This window comes from Chiloscyllium plagiosum, chromosome 7 (genome assembly GCF_004010195.1).
Source record: "Chiloscyllium plagiosum isolate BGI_BamShark_2017 chromosome 7, ASM401019v2, whole genome shotgun sequence".
In the NCBI taxonomy this organism is placed as follows: Eukaryota; Metazoa; Chordata; class Chondrichthyes; order Orectolobiformes; family Hemiscylliidae; genus Chiloscyllium; species Chiloscyllium plagiosum.
In genome coordinates this window covers 19,819,593-19,836,067 of record NC_057716.1, presented here as the reverse complement: position 1 = coordinate 19,836,067, position 16,475 = coordinate 19,819,593, and the positions used below count along the sequence as shown (strand labels likewise).

Below are 16,475 nucleotides of genomic sequence, written 5' to 3'. Positions count from 1 at the left end.
TTAATAGGCAGAACAGTTTCAGAGAAACTTGTTTCACTGCTTTAATGGGCAGCAGGCTGAAGGGGAATCGAGAACAAGGGATATGATCTTAAAATCAGAGTCAGGGCATTCAGGAGCAAAGTTAGAAGACAATTCAAACAAACTCGGTTAACAATATTAGTTTTGAGATTAATAGAGTTTGCAAATCTATGGTAGAAGAGGATAATGAACCCAAGGTGGATAGACATAATTGCGATACAGATCAGCTGTGATTTCACTAACAGGAGCATTACAGCAAGAAATCTGTGATCTAAATACAAGATCTCCAATGCTTTATTTGCCTCAGGAGTCAGCAATCTGATTTTTGAGGTAACTATCTGCCCTCTGTTGTCACATTCCATGGCACACTAAACAGCAAGACATCTGATTTTAGTGGTGAAAGCAGTTTTAACAAGAAAAGAAATTGTGTTTATTTCTTTAAATCATGTTATCCATTAGTGTACTGTAATTGATGTTAAGAACTTAGGAGTCTATCCTCCCGTCAAGACGGTTGAGCCATTCTGTTTGGTCATGGCCGATTTGTACATTAACCCCGTTTTATCTGCATTAGTTCTGTAACCGTGAGTACTCTTAACTTAAAAAAAGTCTGCCCATGACAGTTTCAAATTGATCCTGACCCTCAGCAGCTTTTTGTGGGAGAGATTTCCACCGTGTTTTGTGTGAAAAAGTGCCTCCTGGCGTCAGCTTGATCAACCGAGCACTAATTTTAAGATTATACCCTGTTGTTCAGGAATCAAGAACCAGAAAAACTAGGTTCCTTCTCTTTCCCCTATCGGAACCTCCCTGTCTTTGCCCCACAGCCGTTCTGTTTCTGTTAGTAGCCATTTACACCAGACAGTGCTGGAAGAATTACACGCTTAGCGCCTTGAGGATTGAATCAAATTATGTCCTTCCTTCTGCATTTAAACAGCCTGCTAACGCCTACTGTCTGGACACCCACACAAAGTCTGCCACACTCATGGTATGGTCATCATTGACTGCCCAGGCCTGTGGAAATATATCCAATTTCTGTCTTCATATTATAAAGTTTCAAACAAACAGTTTGCACTTTTCAGACCTAAATATAGTATTAACATGTCTAAATTCTGCTCCTTGATAGATATTTGAGAGGATGTTAAAGTGCGATAAGGTTTATGAACGGAACAAGCAGCGCATCAAGCTGAGGGATGTGGGTTATTCAGGACTCATCATGCTGCTGAATGATTCCCTGATTACTGTGTCCCTGGTCAAAAACCTCTTGCATCAAATCCTACAAGCAGGTAAATTGAGAGTTTGTTGCAACAGTGAAGACTTGAACTATATTAATGAGATAATTGACTGCCAATGTGTTTTGTCTCATTGATTGAGGGCCTATGCCTTGTTGGTAATTTTTTAAAAAATTATCCTGTTCATAGATGTTATTGCATACCACTGATTGTGTGCCTCCTAGCTCAGAGATAGGGACATTACCGTTGCATCACAAGACTCCCTTTGGGGCACAAGAAACTTAACGTTGTGACTTCCTGGAGGTACGTTTGGATTGAGGTGCTGGACTCAAACAATTCATCGTTGACTGATTCAAATATCCAATATAGAATTGCTGCTTGAGGCAACGTGACACAATAATGCAAACATGTTAGTTATCCATAAAGTGGGAAAAGTAGCTAAATTATGATTTTCTTTTTCTCAAAACATGTTTTGAAGGGCATTGTGTTCACTTGTAAAGAGATTATGGTGAAATACACTGCTCTCTAGTCCTGTCGGTGGTGTATGCAGGAGAGGTGCATAGATTATAGATTGCAACAGAAAGTAGATATGTTAACAGTTTTCCCACATGGTTGGCATCATTCTTCAACCAGTTGAGAGCACATATCCGCAACCTCCCTGTCACTGCTGTACTTGAGCTAACTACTGAGAACATATATAAGGAATGTCCTGTTCGTGGATATTGAATCTGTGTTCTTCTACAGTGTTCATGGTCGAGAGCATTTGTATGAACTTGATCAGACTTGCAGACCATTTTTTCTTCATTTTTGGTTGCTTGCCAGTCCTGACTAGGAAGATGGACATTATGAAGCAGCTGTTACAAGGGGAGTGAGATAAAGTCCAATCATCCATGTGGTATTTTTACATTTGTTACCTTGCTTCTGACAAGGCTGTCTACTTCTGAAATCGAATTGTGAATTCACTTATCTGTGAATTTCCTCATTTGGCAGAGGCGGATTCAAATAATAAAGAGGGAATTGGCATATTATCTGAAAAGGAAGACTGTTTAAGGCTATAGGGAGAAGAGAGGAGAATGGCTCCAGGTGATGGGATGAATGATCTCCTTCTGTACTGTGACAGTTCTTAATTCTGTGGTTATGCAGAATTAAATGCAATGAATAACTTTTTTTTTCAGACTCTGTGGTGAATTATAAAGATGTAATGGCTGTGGTTCACCTAGTGCATAAAGCAGGAGTCAACGTGAGGCTTGCTGTTTGCCGAAAGGTCAGTCTTCTCCTTTTAATGATTCACACTTTCTTTGAGGTTCATGCAAGAAAATTCTGGAATCATAGAAAATCAAAGAAAGTGACAAGAATATGTTCATTTTTTTATCAGTCAACCTTTTAATGCTGAAACCAAATCTATGACTATTATATTCCTTGTTCCTGAATTATGTATACTCTAAGTTTGTGGCTTACATGATATCACCAACTTTGTGCTATGACAATTGAGTTGATGTTTTTTGGCTAGGTAATGAGAAGCCAGGTAAATGACTTGATCAGTGTATGTTTGTTGGAGGATCCAGAGTAAACCAGATGTAAAAAGCAAAATGAATTAGAATTGGGATCATGCAGACTCCTTAGTGGAGCTGAAGAAAGAAAATTGTATAGACTTGCATCTTTGTTCAATGACTATGAAGGAAAGAGAGAGAGAGAGAGATGAAAAATATATGCCTCCTAATCTTTTATATGCAAAGGCCTAAGAGAAAATGTGGGCAATCTTCCCATAAATATGGAAAGGGAGAACGTCATGTCCATGATCAAATCCTTTGTGAACCTTGGACTGAAATGCTATTTCTGTTGCTGCTTTTGGAGCATCATTTCCAGTGATGGTTGCTGTGACCTCAGGAAAAGAATGGCGAGAGAGGAAAGATAAACATTTTTGTTCAGTTGCTGCATGAAGCTTTGGCAGTGTGTGAACATTGTGGGTACCGTGTGTGAATTTATTTAAATGAAAGCAAGTGCAGTGTCTGATGAAAAAGATGAATGTTATACTGTCCAGTTCTCGCTTTAAAGAGGATCCTTTGATGGCTAACCAGATATTGCAGAGATTGTTGACTGTAAAATTATTAGTTAATCCTGCAGAACAAACTACAAAGTCCTGTTCTGAGCACATTGCACACTGGGGCAATGGGATACTTCTTAGCCCTACTTCAGCTGTACCTTATTTAAGGGTGGGGTGCCATTTAAAACAGAGATGAGGAATAATTTTTTTTCCCCTGAGTGTTGAGAGTCTTTGGAATTCCCTTCCTCAAAGGAGAACCAATACGGAATCTTAAGTATTTTTAAGGCAGAGGCTGATAGATTCCCAGTGACCGAGGGGATGAAAGATTCTTGGGTATATGCCGAAATTTAGAGTTGAGGTCAAAATCAGATCAGCCGTGATCTTACTGATTGGAAGAGCAGGCTCAAAGAGCTGAGTGGCCATCTCTTTCTTCTTGTTTGCATATGTGTCATGTGGCCACCTCTCAGCCAACAAGAGTAAATAGGTTCTCACCTTTATTGTAAGGCTGATAAAGTTAATGGATAGTAAGGAACAAACATTTTTAACCTGATCCTGAGACCAAGGCTATGCTGTTGATTATCGTGCAACCTTGGATGTTGGAGTTGTGCCCTGAGCAGATGGTGAGATTCGCCAGTCCATTGTCACTCTTGGATCTGACAGGTTAAGTATCAGCTACAACTGAGTGTTAAGATCACAAAAGATCTTGTACTGTTGTTTCTGTTTTGGTACAAATTGATTACTTTGCCATACAGACATTGATTAGTGAGCAATACGAAAAATAACAGCAATTTTAAAAGACCAGTAGAAAGCAAAAATATCAGTTATTTTGTTGGTGACATTTAAGCGATCTTCCTTTCTCCTTGAATTGTTTTAGCTTTATCAGCACTTGCAGTCCCAACAGGATGCAGCCCAGCAGATAGCAAAGCAGACCAGTTGGCAAGAAACATTCGTGCGGTTATTTCTGAAGGAAAATGCTGAGAGCAAGGAGAGTGCTGGCGTGGACAGTTTGAACAACAACAGTTTGGATTTTGGTAAACAAGCTGATTCCCAGCTTGAGCTGAGACCCAGCATAGAACAGTTAAGAAGCACTAACGAAGAATCAAATATTCAGGACGACAAGCTGTCAGATGGTGATACAGTCGACAATGTGCCCTTCAACAAGTTCTATGATAACAGAAATTTTGATGGGTTGGTTGAAAGATTCACTGACTCAAGCCACTCCTCTGAGATGTTTTCAGGTGACAGAGCCTCAAATGAAAGTGTCCTCACAGAAAATTTGGTGGAAAATCAGGCTCAGTTGGAGGACTGGACTCCAAAGGGGAGAAGCCTAACATTGGACTTGTCGAGCATGGCCTCTTATGAAATGGGTGACATTGAAAGTCAGACACCAGGTAGCGTAGCCAGCACCCCATCTCCACTTGAGATGCCCAAACACTTTCCTGGTGCACAGTTTGATAAGGAACCTAGCAGCACAGATGATTCAAGTTATATGGATGATACATCAATCTATGAAGTCTCTGGAAGTGGAGAGGTAATTTGTTAAATGATTTTTGTTTTAAAGCAGGTATAATTAATGCTGATATTGAGGGATTGGCGGGGGTGGGGGTGGGGGGAGCAATCAAACTTGCTAAATAACTAGTGGTAGTTGTATTACAGGTTGTTGGTCTCTGATTAAGAAACTCAATATTTGTTTCAATTGATCTTCAATTGAAGTGCTCCTCCCAGTGGGAAGATGTACCAGATAAGGAATGTCATCACTGCTGAACCACCAAATATTAATTCTGAGGGGCATCTGACCCAATGGCAGCAGCTCACAAGTGTGCCCTGTAATCCCATTTAATAATATCAAGAAAATTTGTGTAATTGGTGTTTTCATTCCTATTAGCTTCTGCTTGTAAAATTGTTAAGTCAAACATAGTAGAGCTCCTGTTCATATTGCTATATTCTCGCACTATAGCAGCAATCCATAATCAATATGGTAAAGACTTGTTGTGTGGCCTCAAACATTATATCACTTGAATCTAACTTTAGTGAACTGCATTTGCTTATGGAACTGGCTTTCTTTCCCTTTCAGAAGAGTGAGGAAGAGCTAAGTCGAATTCTGATGGACATCCTCCTCTGTATTATGTGGCGTGGCCTGGATGGGTCAGATGATGCTGCTTGGATCGAACGAGGCCAAGTCTTTTCAGCACTGACAAAGCTAGGGACAGCAAATGAACTGCTTTCTCCATCAGATGAAATCAAATTGAAGTACGGTTTGCATGCATTGAGGGTGGCTTGGGGTGTGGGTAACCTTCACATTGGAGGATCTCTGATTTGTCATAACTAAGAGACTGAAGCTATGTTAGACCTCATGGTGTAGTGCACCAAAAATCAAGTCCCAAACTTCCTGGAGTCATCACAGATTTTAAAGAAAATATCAGAATTTACCAATTTACCTTATGCCTAGACCTTTGTTGACAGAAAGCACAAGCCAGGTTTCCATAGTTAACAAGAATCACTTCATTTCAGGTAAATATGCTCTAGCTATGTGTATTTATGAACCATCAACATACAGAATATATGCATTAATACATATGCAGGCAGGGTATTATAGGTAGATGGAAGGGTTAGGAAGGCAGTTCAATGTTTCCCATTCACGGACCTGCTGAGATGATTCTTGTGCTGATAGGAATGCTGCTTCTTGTTCTTTTTTCCTTGGAAGCTTCCACTGGTTTGCAAGAGGTACTTGGTGACTGGTTCACAATTAGAAATTGTGCATGCTGCAGGTTCAAGCAGCAGTAGAAAAGATCTTTTAAAAAAAGTTTCTGACTTAGCAATTAAAAGTCACCGCTTACAGCAACTTAAGGGAAAATAAACTGGTTCTCTTCAGGCTTAGTCACTTTTAATGCAAAGAGCAGAGAAAGCTCCTGAGCTGGTGAAAATCTGAAGGCTTTCCTCAGCCTTCACCCAACTTGTTTAGCTACCTGCGAATCAATCAGTCCAATTGGCTACTTGTTGGTGGCTGAATATCTGTTTGTACGCAGCTCTGGTTCTAGCTGGTCTGCAAACCATCTACTGTTTGAACTAGCAGCAGCTGTGTAAACAGCATTTACAATGAGTATCTGGTTACTTGTTTTCAAGAGTTGCAGTAATCCTTCAGAAATTCTTGATTTTTAAAAGTTATTTTCCCATTTCAGTCCACAATCAAAAATGCAAAACAATAAAACGGCATGGTCTTTACAGCTAGGGTAAAGTCAAGACTATCCCGTAACGAAACTGGTCTTTTTCAGACTTCTTGAGAAGATATTGGAATGGGCTGTGACTGACAACAAAGAGGCAACAGCAGCTGCCCTTCCGGTTCACACTGAGAATGCAGTGCGATTGCTTTATATTGTTCAGGACTTCCTCCAGGCTGAGGGGTTGGTGAATCCTGCGTTGTGGACTGATAAGGTACTTAATTATACCTGCTGTAGTGTTTACCCCTTTCCTAACACAACACTTGAGCCATCTGCCTTTCTTTTTGATTTCTGTATATTGAGGCAGAATTGCCCATCTAGTTAAAGATGTTGCAGCCCACTGCCAAGCACCTCTTCGTGTTGTTCTGCAATTGATTGTGAGCAACAGGAGTTGCCTGATTCATTTTCTTTCTCCCTTGATGAAATTGCACAGTTGACATTATGATCATGCTTGCAGCTCTGTGCCATGTCACTACGTACACCTGCACATGGTGAGACAGCATAGTTTTGTCACAGCTGTCAATAGAACTGAAAGATGTCAAAGGCTGACTACTGACTGTCACGCATAAACAGGATAGCAAGGTCCAGGCAGGAAGTTTGATCTTCCAGCATGCTATCTTAATATATCAAGGAGGAAAAACATGTGAGCTTAATATTTGGAGCTGGGGCATGTAAGCAAGATCTGATGGGACAGTCATTGTGGTAAGTGTTTCAATTAAAGGTGAAGCTTGAACGAGAGATGGTAATTCAGGCTAGAAATTAAAGAGTGAAATGTTTACTGACATGACACATAGTTTCTATTATTAAGGCCTGGAATTTGTCAGAGTGTTTTCAAAGTGCACCTCCAGTTCATTAGATCTGTATCAGCGTGGAAGAACTTTGAGGTTTAAAAATAGTGTCCATCAGAAAAGCAGAATGCAGTCATAACCATGGGGTGCTGCATATATTTGTGATTTTAACACCAGGATGTCGATAGAGGTGGAGGCTGGAGATAATAAGACAAGAAATGCTGACTGATTGTCAGGCAAGAAAAATGTTTTTATCTAATCTCATTGACAGATACCATGTTAAATAGCGTGGAGAAGATCAGTAGGTAATGTTTCAGTGATTATCTTGTAAAATATAACAACATATTTGAGATTGTGTGTGAACAGAAGGAGGTTGATGATGAAGGAATAGAACCATCAGCAAAGCAACAGTTTTCTGAGTTGAGATGATGTACAGTTGGAGAGTTGTGGTACTTGGCAGAACCTTGATCGAAAAAGAGTCCCAATATTGGGCAGCACAGAATTGCAAAGAAACTTGATTTCCTACTAATAAAATGTTGTAAGGTGCTTTATGGTGACTATCTTGGAACAGCACAGCGTATTGCTATTCTAAGGACTAAATGGACCCCAATTATCCAGAAAGTTGAGTATAATATTCGTTTTGGTCTACTTTCAGCTGAACTAAATTTAATTAGCTTTTCTTCTTCATGAATATTGTGTGCAATTCTGGACTCCCTGCTATAGGAAGAATGCTGTGAAACTTGAAAGAATTCGGAAAAGATTTACCAGGATGTTGCCCAGGGTTGGAGGATTTGAGCTATAGGGAGAGGCTGAATAGGCTGGGGTTGTTTTCCGTGGAGCTTTGGACACTGAGGGATGAATTTTATAGAGGTTTATAAAATCATGAGGGCATAGACAGGATAAATAGACACTGTCTTTTCCCTGGGATGAGTGAGTCCAGAACTAGAGGGCATCGGTTGAGGGTGAGAGGGAAAAGATATAAAAGGGACCTAAGGGGCAACCTTTTCACACAAAGGGTGGTGTGGGTATGTAAAGAGCAGTCAGTGGAAGTGGTGGAGGCTAGTACAAGCATCTGGATGGGTATATAAGTAGGAAGGGATTAGAAGGATATAGGCCAGGTGCTAGCAAATGGGACTAGATCAGTTTAGGATATCTGGTCGACATGGATGAGTTGGTCCAAAGGGTCTTTTTTCTTGCTGTACAACTCTGTGACTCTAAGAGTGATTTCCATTGTTGTTGTGCAGGTATTGGAGGAAATGGTCACCTTAATGGACAGCCTAATGGTCTGGTACTCATCTGGATCAGAATGGATGCAACTCTCACAACTCGGAGTGCGTCTTCTCCTTGGATTTATTGCACAGGATAACATTCAGGTAGGAAGCAGCAACGACTTATGTCCATCCAAGATATTTAGTTCAATTGGTAAGTGGTCAGTCAGTTGGTTGTGTTTTCACTTCGAATTCAGAAGTTTGAGAGTTTAAGGCCTGCTCCACAACCTTGAATGTGAAATCAAGATTGATGCTCCAATGCAGTACTGAAAGTGTGCTGCACTATTGGAGGAGCTAACTTTCAGAACAGACTTCATATCAAGGTCTCATCTACCATCTCAGAGATGTGTCAAACAATTTCCCATTTTACTGTTTCAAAGAGCAGCAAAGGATTTCTCTCCATTTCCCTGGATAATAATTGTCCCTTCATCAAGTCTCTTTAAAAAAAGTTGATTATTTGGGTCTTTTGCGTATTGAAATTTTTGGAATCTTGCTAACAAATGGGCTGCATCATTTCCTGCAATACAGGAAATGATGGGCTGCACGGTGGCTCAGTGGTTAGCACTGCTGCCTCACAGCACCAGGGAACCAGGTTCGATTCCAGCCTCAGGCGACTGTCTGTCTGGAGTTTGCACATTCTCTCTGTGTCTGCGTGGGTTCTCCGGTTTCCTCCCACTATCCAAAAATGTGCAGGTCAAGGTGGATTGGCCATGCTAAATTGTCCATAGTGTTTAGGGATGTGTAGGTTAAGTGCATTAGTCAGGGGTAAATGTAGAATAAGGGAGATGGGGAATAGATCTGGTGAAGTGACTCTTCGGAGGGTAGGTGTGGACTTGTTGGCCCAACTGGCCTGTTTCCACTCTGTAGGGATTCTGTGAAAAGGAAACAACAATGACTACACTTCAAGACTACACTTCATAAAGACTCAATTGCATGTGAAGTGCTTGACATCATGAAAGGTGTACCACAAATGCAATTTCTTTTCCAAAATAGTGAATAGTTGTCATATTGTCACTATCTGTAGAAATCACAGCATTGAGAGCAAATACTTTAATCCATCTTTGAACTGTCTGAAAATATAAATTCATCATAACTTACCAATTGGTTTTTAAAAATTATTTTTCCTTGTTTAAATATGCTGCTTGTTATTAACATTATCATGCTTCTTTTGTTTCATGAGATGTGAGTGTCACTGATAATGCTAGCATTTGTGCACATCCCTAATTGCCCTTGTACGTAGGTCATTTCCGAGTCAGGCAAAGGACAGACCGGGTAAGGATGGCAGATTTCCGTCCCTAAAGGACATTCGTAAAGTAGATGGGTTTTTACGAAAATTGGTGAAAGTTGTCGTAGGTATATTCCTGGGATAATTTTAAATTCCAGCTGTATTCATTGAACTTGAGGTCCATCAGCCGCTATGGTGAAATTTGAACCCATGTTTCTGAATCATTAACCTGGGCCTCTGGATTGCCAGTCCTATCACATTACCATTATGCCACAATCTTCTGCAAAGTGGGCCAAAACAGTAGTGCAGGTGAGATGTTATCTGTCGTGTTTATGTGAATAAAGCCACTGTTTTTTTTAAATATTAGGTGTGTGCCATGGCAGCAGCAAAGCTCAACACCATCCTGCAGACTAAAGAGATAGTCAACCGAGATGAAGCTTGTTTTCTCTTGGGCAAGTTGGAGGAAACCCTGACCAAGTCCATAAGAGAGAGAACTGAAACCTACTCTTTTTTAATCCCAATCATACGAACTTTGGTATCCAAAATTTATGAGCTGCTGTACATGCACCTACATTTGCCAGCTCTGCCTCAAAGCAATGGCAGCCCTTCTTTCTTTGAGGACTTTCAGGAATACTGCGGATCCAGTGAATGGCGTGTTTACATTGACAAATATGTACGTAGTACCATTACCAGCCTTGCATTCTCTGCACAAGTCTCTTGTTTTATTTTCTAGTTTAAATTGGTCATTTGGAACAAAATTGAGTGACCACATATGAAAATAGTGAACAGCTGCATAAGGCCCTCATAAGGTAATATCTGGATTACTGTTCAATAGTTTTGGTGTCCTTACTTAAGAAAAGATAAACTAACATGAGAAACTGTCGAGAGAAGATTCATTCAACTGATTATGGGCTGAAGCGTTGCCTTATGAGGGAAAGTTGGACACATTGGGCTTATGGTCAGTAGAGTGTAAAAGAATGTGAGGTAATCTTATTGAAGCATCCTGTGGAGACTTAACAGGATGGAGGCTGATAAGATAGTTGCTCTTATGGAGGAATCTACAAAAAGGGGGTGCAGTTTAAAGATTAGGGATCTCCCTTTGAAGAGGGGATTTTTTTTCCCTCAGAACCTTGTTCTTCTGTGGAATTTCCTTCCCCAGAGAGCAATGAAGACTGCAGCATTGCATACATTCAAGGCTAAGCTGGATAGTTTTTATTTTGCTGGACAAAAAGTGTCTCGGGTTATGGGGAGCGGCTGTAAAGGGGAGTTAAGGCCACAATAATCAGTCGCAGTCTTACTGAATGGCAGAGCATGTTCAAGGGGCCAATGGCCTGTCCTAGCTACTAATTCTTGTGTTCTCTTGTGTCTTATTGTGAACCATTGTGACCCTGTCCTCATTTCCAGATCATCCCTTCGATGAAGCGTTATGAAGTGGAAACATTCAGCAAAGGCCACGAGCGTATGGCAATCTTCTGGAAGGAATGTTATGAAACTATGATGGTGAATTTGCACAAGAGAGATCGCGAGAAAGGAGAAAGCAAACTCAAATTCCAGGTGGATGGGCAGAATATGCAAATTATTGATGTTTTTTAAAAAAAAAGAATCCTTTTCTTATTTTATGTTTTTCCACCTGCATTTACCCTCATTGAAAGGAAAGACAGAGGGAGCTGCAGAAAACCTGGAAGCTCTCAATCCTGAGACGCACTTTTTTTTGTTGTTCATGAGATTTTTGAAGTGCTGAGAGATTTATCAGAATGATTTTGTCATCCTGTGTACAAAGGGCAGTGTGCGAGCTGCCCAGTTCCTCCTTCCTGGTCTAAGGACAATGAGGAGAAAGTGAGGACGCAGATGCTGGAGATCAGAGTTGAGAGTGTGGTGCTGGAAAAGCACAGCAAGTCAGGCAGCATCCAAGGAGCAGGAGAATCGACAGTTCGGGCATAAGCCTTTTATCAGGAATAAGGCTTGTGGGCCGGGGGCCTGACAGATAATGGGAGGGGGGATGGGGATGGGGGAGGGAAGGTAGCTGGGAATGTGACAGGTAGATGAAGATGAAGGTGCAAGTGATAAGTCAGAGAGGATGGTGGAGTGGATAGGTGGGAAGGAAGATGGATAGGTAGGGCCGGTCAAGAGGGCGGTGCTGATTTGAAGGCTTGGGACTGGGATAGGATTGGGGGAGGGGAAATGCGGAAACTGATGAAATCCAGCAGTTGGTAGCAGGGCACCAAGACGGAAGATGAGGCGTTCTTCCTCCAGTCGGGTGGTTAGGATTTGGCAATGGATGAGGCCCAGGACTTTGATGGAATGGGAGGGGTAATTCTTAAGTGACAACCACCTCCTGCTTCCACCAGCCAATAATGCTGAATGAGTCCTTGCTATCCTATACTAACTCAACCCAGTAACAAATTGAATTTAAAGTTCTTCCTTCTGTGACCTCAACCTTTTTGACCTCAACCACTCTCTACTTTTGTAACTTCCTGTCAGTATCTGAAAGCTGTGTTTCTCAAATTCTGGTCTCTTGTGCTTTGCCAGTTTCCTTTCTCCACTATTAGTGGCCATGCCTTCAGCTGTCTGGGCCTGAGCTCTAGAATTCCCTCTGTCAACATCCCCTTCCTTGTGTTTTCGTTCAAGGCACTTTTTGAAGCAAATATGGAATTGTTTCTGACAAGACAGCTTGTGACATACCTTTAAAGGCACGATATAAATACATTTTATTGTTGTTGCGTAAATTTGGATAAGCATACTTATTGGTAAGCAATGGTGACATTTGAGTCACCATTGACTTAACCTGTCCTTGTATGTGCTTCTAAAAGGTGTTGGTCTGGAACGAGAGACTTGCCATACAACAAGTTTACAACCAGTAGAAAGGGGACTTTGTTCACTCTGTTTAGTCAGGATTGAAACTTGGATTCCTAGAAGGTAATGAGTTTACTAACCGACACACATTTGAGTACTTGGTTTAATAATAAAATGTGTACCTGGTCATTGCCTGCCATGATACCACTTACATCAAGTGTGCATCTTCTGAAAGTACCAGAACCTTAATCCGTTTCCACTGTTAGCAGTGGGTTTGGTAATCAGAGGAAGCCAGAAGGATGTAAGAATGTTTTTACGTGGTGAGTTGCTAAAATGTGCAATCTGCTTTATACGGCAATGGGTACATGTTCAATAGCAACTTCCAAAGGGGAATTGGACACTGAACATACCACAACGGAAAGAAATTTCAGACCTTAAAGGGAAACAGCAGGGAATTGTACTAATTGGGTATTTCTTTGAAAGTGCTAGCATAGGCACAATGGGGTGAATAGCCTCCTTCTGTGCTGTATGTGCCCAAAATGGTAACTGAGATGTCCACATATTTACCTATAAAATTGTGCACCAAAACAAACGTGAATCAAAATGAAAATTGCTAGGAAAACTCAGCAGGTCTGGCAGCATGTGTGGAGAGAAAGCAGAGATAATGTTTCAAGTCCAGTGACCCTTCATGAGACGAACAGTTTTGCTCGAAACGTTGATTCTCCTGCTCCTCGGATGCTGTCTGACCTGCTATGCATTTCCAGCACCACTCTGATCTAGACTCTGATCTCCAGCATCTGCAGTCTTCACTTTCATCTGGTTCTATTTCTGCCTCCATGTTACAGTATTAAATTATATGCCTCTGCTGTTTCACCCCCACTCTCTGGTTCACCCCACATGTAAGTTGTTACTTAGTGAACAGTTTCCTATTGGATAATGACCAGTGTTTGTTTGGTTTATCTGGTGTCAGGAGTTTTTTGTTGAACCGTTCACCCGCAAGGCCAGGCAAGAGAACCTGCGATATAATAGCATGTTGAAGCAACTCAACAGCCAACACACTGCGACGCTGAGACAGTGGAAGGCAGCCCAGCACTATTTAACCTGTGAGCGTGGACCATGGGCTGATAAGTAGGTGGCTTACAATAATTTCTATGACATGACAGAGTTCTCTTCTGGGGGTTCAATATCCTAGAAGGATTTTAAAGGAGTCTGGTTTTAGATTTGCACTTTTTGCTTTATTTATTCCTGGAATGTGAATAATACATGTCAGGCTCACATTAATTTCTCATCCCTCAATGCAATCCATACATTGGAAAGTACATCAAATCAGTGAACACAGCACGGAGCTGCAATTTTAAAAGCCAAACTTGACGTAGGGAAGGGGGTGGCATTTGTTTTTATTTGTGAACCATTTGCGGTTTTAACTGCTAGCTGGTCATTTTATGTATCTGGTGTTAGTCTATTTCTTTTAATTAAACAGTTCAAGTAATTTACTTTGCCCCACTTGTAGGCAAGTACTTGATTTGAAACAAAGCCAATATCATTTGAAATATTACATCACCACATCTTTCTGAATTGTGTAGGAGCTAAGATATAAACTGTGGCTTAGTGTGTGATCTCTGTGGCAGCATTCACAACTCTTGAGTTGAGTTTTAAGTCCCATTCTAACAATTTGATTTTGTAATCCATCTGACACCAAGGGAGTACTGCCATATCTGAGGTGTCATCTTTCAGATAAGGTGTTAATCTGAACCCTGATCTTCTGTGTCAAGTGAATGTTAAAAATGGTCCTATACAAATTGAGCAAGATAATTATTTTCAGTATCTTGGATAGTGTTTATTCCTAACCAACAAATAAGAACAAATTATTTGGTCATTATTTGTTTGCTGTTTGAGGGACTTTGCAGATGTCAATTAGCTACATTCCTTTCTAAATTGCAGCAGTGCTGATCGCTCAGGAAAGGTCCTGTAATATATAAATGCAAGTGCTGCTTTCTGATAAACTATCATTCAGCTTCCTTGAATTCCATTCCTATTAAATTGCTGAATAGCAACCTTCCTGACCCTCATGGTAACTGCCTATCTGCACCTTGACCTTCACATAACTAATGCTGATACCCCCTTCCATTGGGGACGTGGTGCACAGTGGTAATGTCACCAGATCAAGCAACTGAGAACCTCAGGCTAATGATTCAGCAATATGGCTTCAAATCCCACCTTAGCAGACAAATTCAATAAAAGGTTACAATAAAAAGCTAGTTTAGTGATAACCACTGACAACTGTTGTAAAAATAAAAGCCGTCCTTACCTTACCGTACCAGCTCTGGCCCACATGTGATCCTAGGCTCACTGCAATGAACTAGCCTCGAGGCAATTAGGTATAAGCAATAAATCCTAGTCGAGCCAGCAGCGCCCTCATCTCATCAGCAAATAAAGAACAGTCCATGCTCTCACTGCTTAGAAGTTTAATTTCTGCATTGCACTATTGGGCTGACATCGAGTCCTTTTCCCTTTTGTTAACTCTTCAGAGTTCCATTTTCTCCCCTTGACTCAAGAAATTCAAAATTTATAACCTCGTGTTTAAATTATATCATGATATCTCCCACCAGTCTTCCTCCAGCTCGACAATCCTCCCGCTGCCATTCTTTGTCTTTCATTCTTCTGTCACTTACCTCTTGTGTATTCCTCCCATAAAAACAGCAAACCAGCTAAGAATTTTAGCCATGACCTCTGCTAATGTTACTACTGGAAAAGTCCGATCTTGGAATGAAATCTGGCTTGATGGATCACATTTCTTTCAATGTAACATATACACACAAGGCTACAGATTTGATTTTAACACTAAAACAGAAGTTTTACTCCACAAAAGAAATACAAATAACATTTTATAGAACCAAGCTATCTACATATAGACCAGTTTTAAAGACTTCAAAACACAGCAAAACAGAAAAGCAATACACCACTATTTTAAATTCAAACTCTTAACAAATATCAATGTATGTAAATCTCTCACCTTTCATCATGGGTCTAAATTTCAGTTAAAGTTTTAGCTTTAGTAGTAATTTGCCTGTTTGTTACAAAGGGTGCAAAGTGAAACTCCTTGGTAAATATTCCCCTAATGGAAAGAAAAAGGAGTTGGGATCACTGAGCACTTTGATACAGAAAATTAATAAGACATTTTAAATTTTAAAAACACTTCAGTTTGTGGCAAGAAAGCATGCAAAAGCCTGAAGTTGGATACAGGTGTCCCTCCCCGTATCCACAGGTGATGCGTTCCAAAACCTACTGCAGGTGCCCAAAACTGTGGATAGTAGAAAACCCTATTGTTTAGATGGGAAATTTATCTCCCCGGCAGCCCCCGGAATTGTTTCTGGAATGTTCTGTGTAATATTTTCGGGCCACGGTAAACCATGGAAACCGAATCCATGGATACATGGGTTCTACTACATTTATTTCTTTTATGAGGGATTCCAAAGTTTAAAGTTGTTACAGATACGCAGTATTTAAAAGAAAGGTTAAGGATTGCCTTCAGATGTGAAACTAAGGTTATCTTAATCCCAATGTTTATGAGACTGATTAGAGTCAAACAAATCTGAAGCAAACCTAAACAATGCTAGCAAATCTTCAGTTATTCAGTCATGGTTGTAGATAAGTATAATTAATTATTGAAATTGTGTATTTAGTGGTTATGCGGAAAATGTTTATTTGAAGACAGATGAACCATCCCAAATTATTATCCCATATTCGCTGAAAGGACCACCTATTATAATGAGGGTGCCCATTCAATTTCTAAGCAATGTTATTTTGAATTTATTCAGAAAAACTGATTCAGTAGCAATCGTGTGTCAGTTTTGTCGAGTCAATGTAGTAGGTTGGCAGCACGCGAATAGGACTT

General features: G+C 40.5%; 1 protein-coding gene across 1 annotated transcript in view; it reads left to right on the top strand.

Moving 5' to 3' along the window:
- nbeal1 (neurobeachin-like 1) overlaps positions 1 to 16,475 on the top strand; it is a 229,200-nt gene that overhangs the window by 173,317 nt on the left and 39,408 nt on the right. Inside the window, exons 26-34 of the mRNA XM_043694473.1 lie at positions 1,139 to 1,298; positions 2,420 to 2,508; positions 4,163 to 4,819; positions 5,363 to 5,538; positions 6,561 to 6,720; positions 8,539 to 8,667; positions 10,155 to 10,460; positions 11,192 to 11,341; positions 13,551 to 13,708. Coding sequence (XP_043550408.1) covers positions 1,139 to 1,298; positions 2,420 to 2,508; positions 4,163 to 4,819; positions 5,363 to 5,538; positions 6,561 to 6,720; positions 8,539 to 8,667; positions 10,155 to 10,460; positions 11,192 to 11,341; positions 13,551 to 13,708 — 1,985 coding nt within the window. The remainder of the gene's footprint in view (positions 1 to 1,138; positions 1,299 to 2,419; positions 2,509 to 4,162; positions 4,820 to 5,362; positions 5,539 to 6,560; positions 6,721 to 8,538; positions 8,668 to 10,154; positions 10,461 to 11,191; positions 11,342 to 13,550; positions 13,709 to 16,475) is intronic.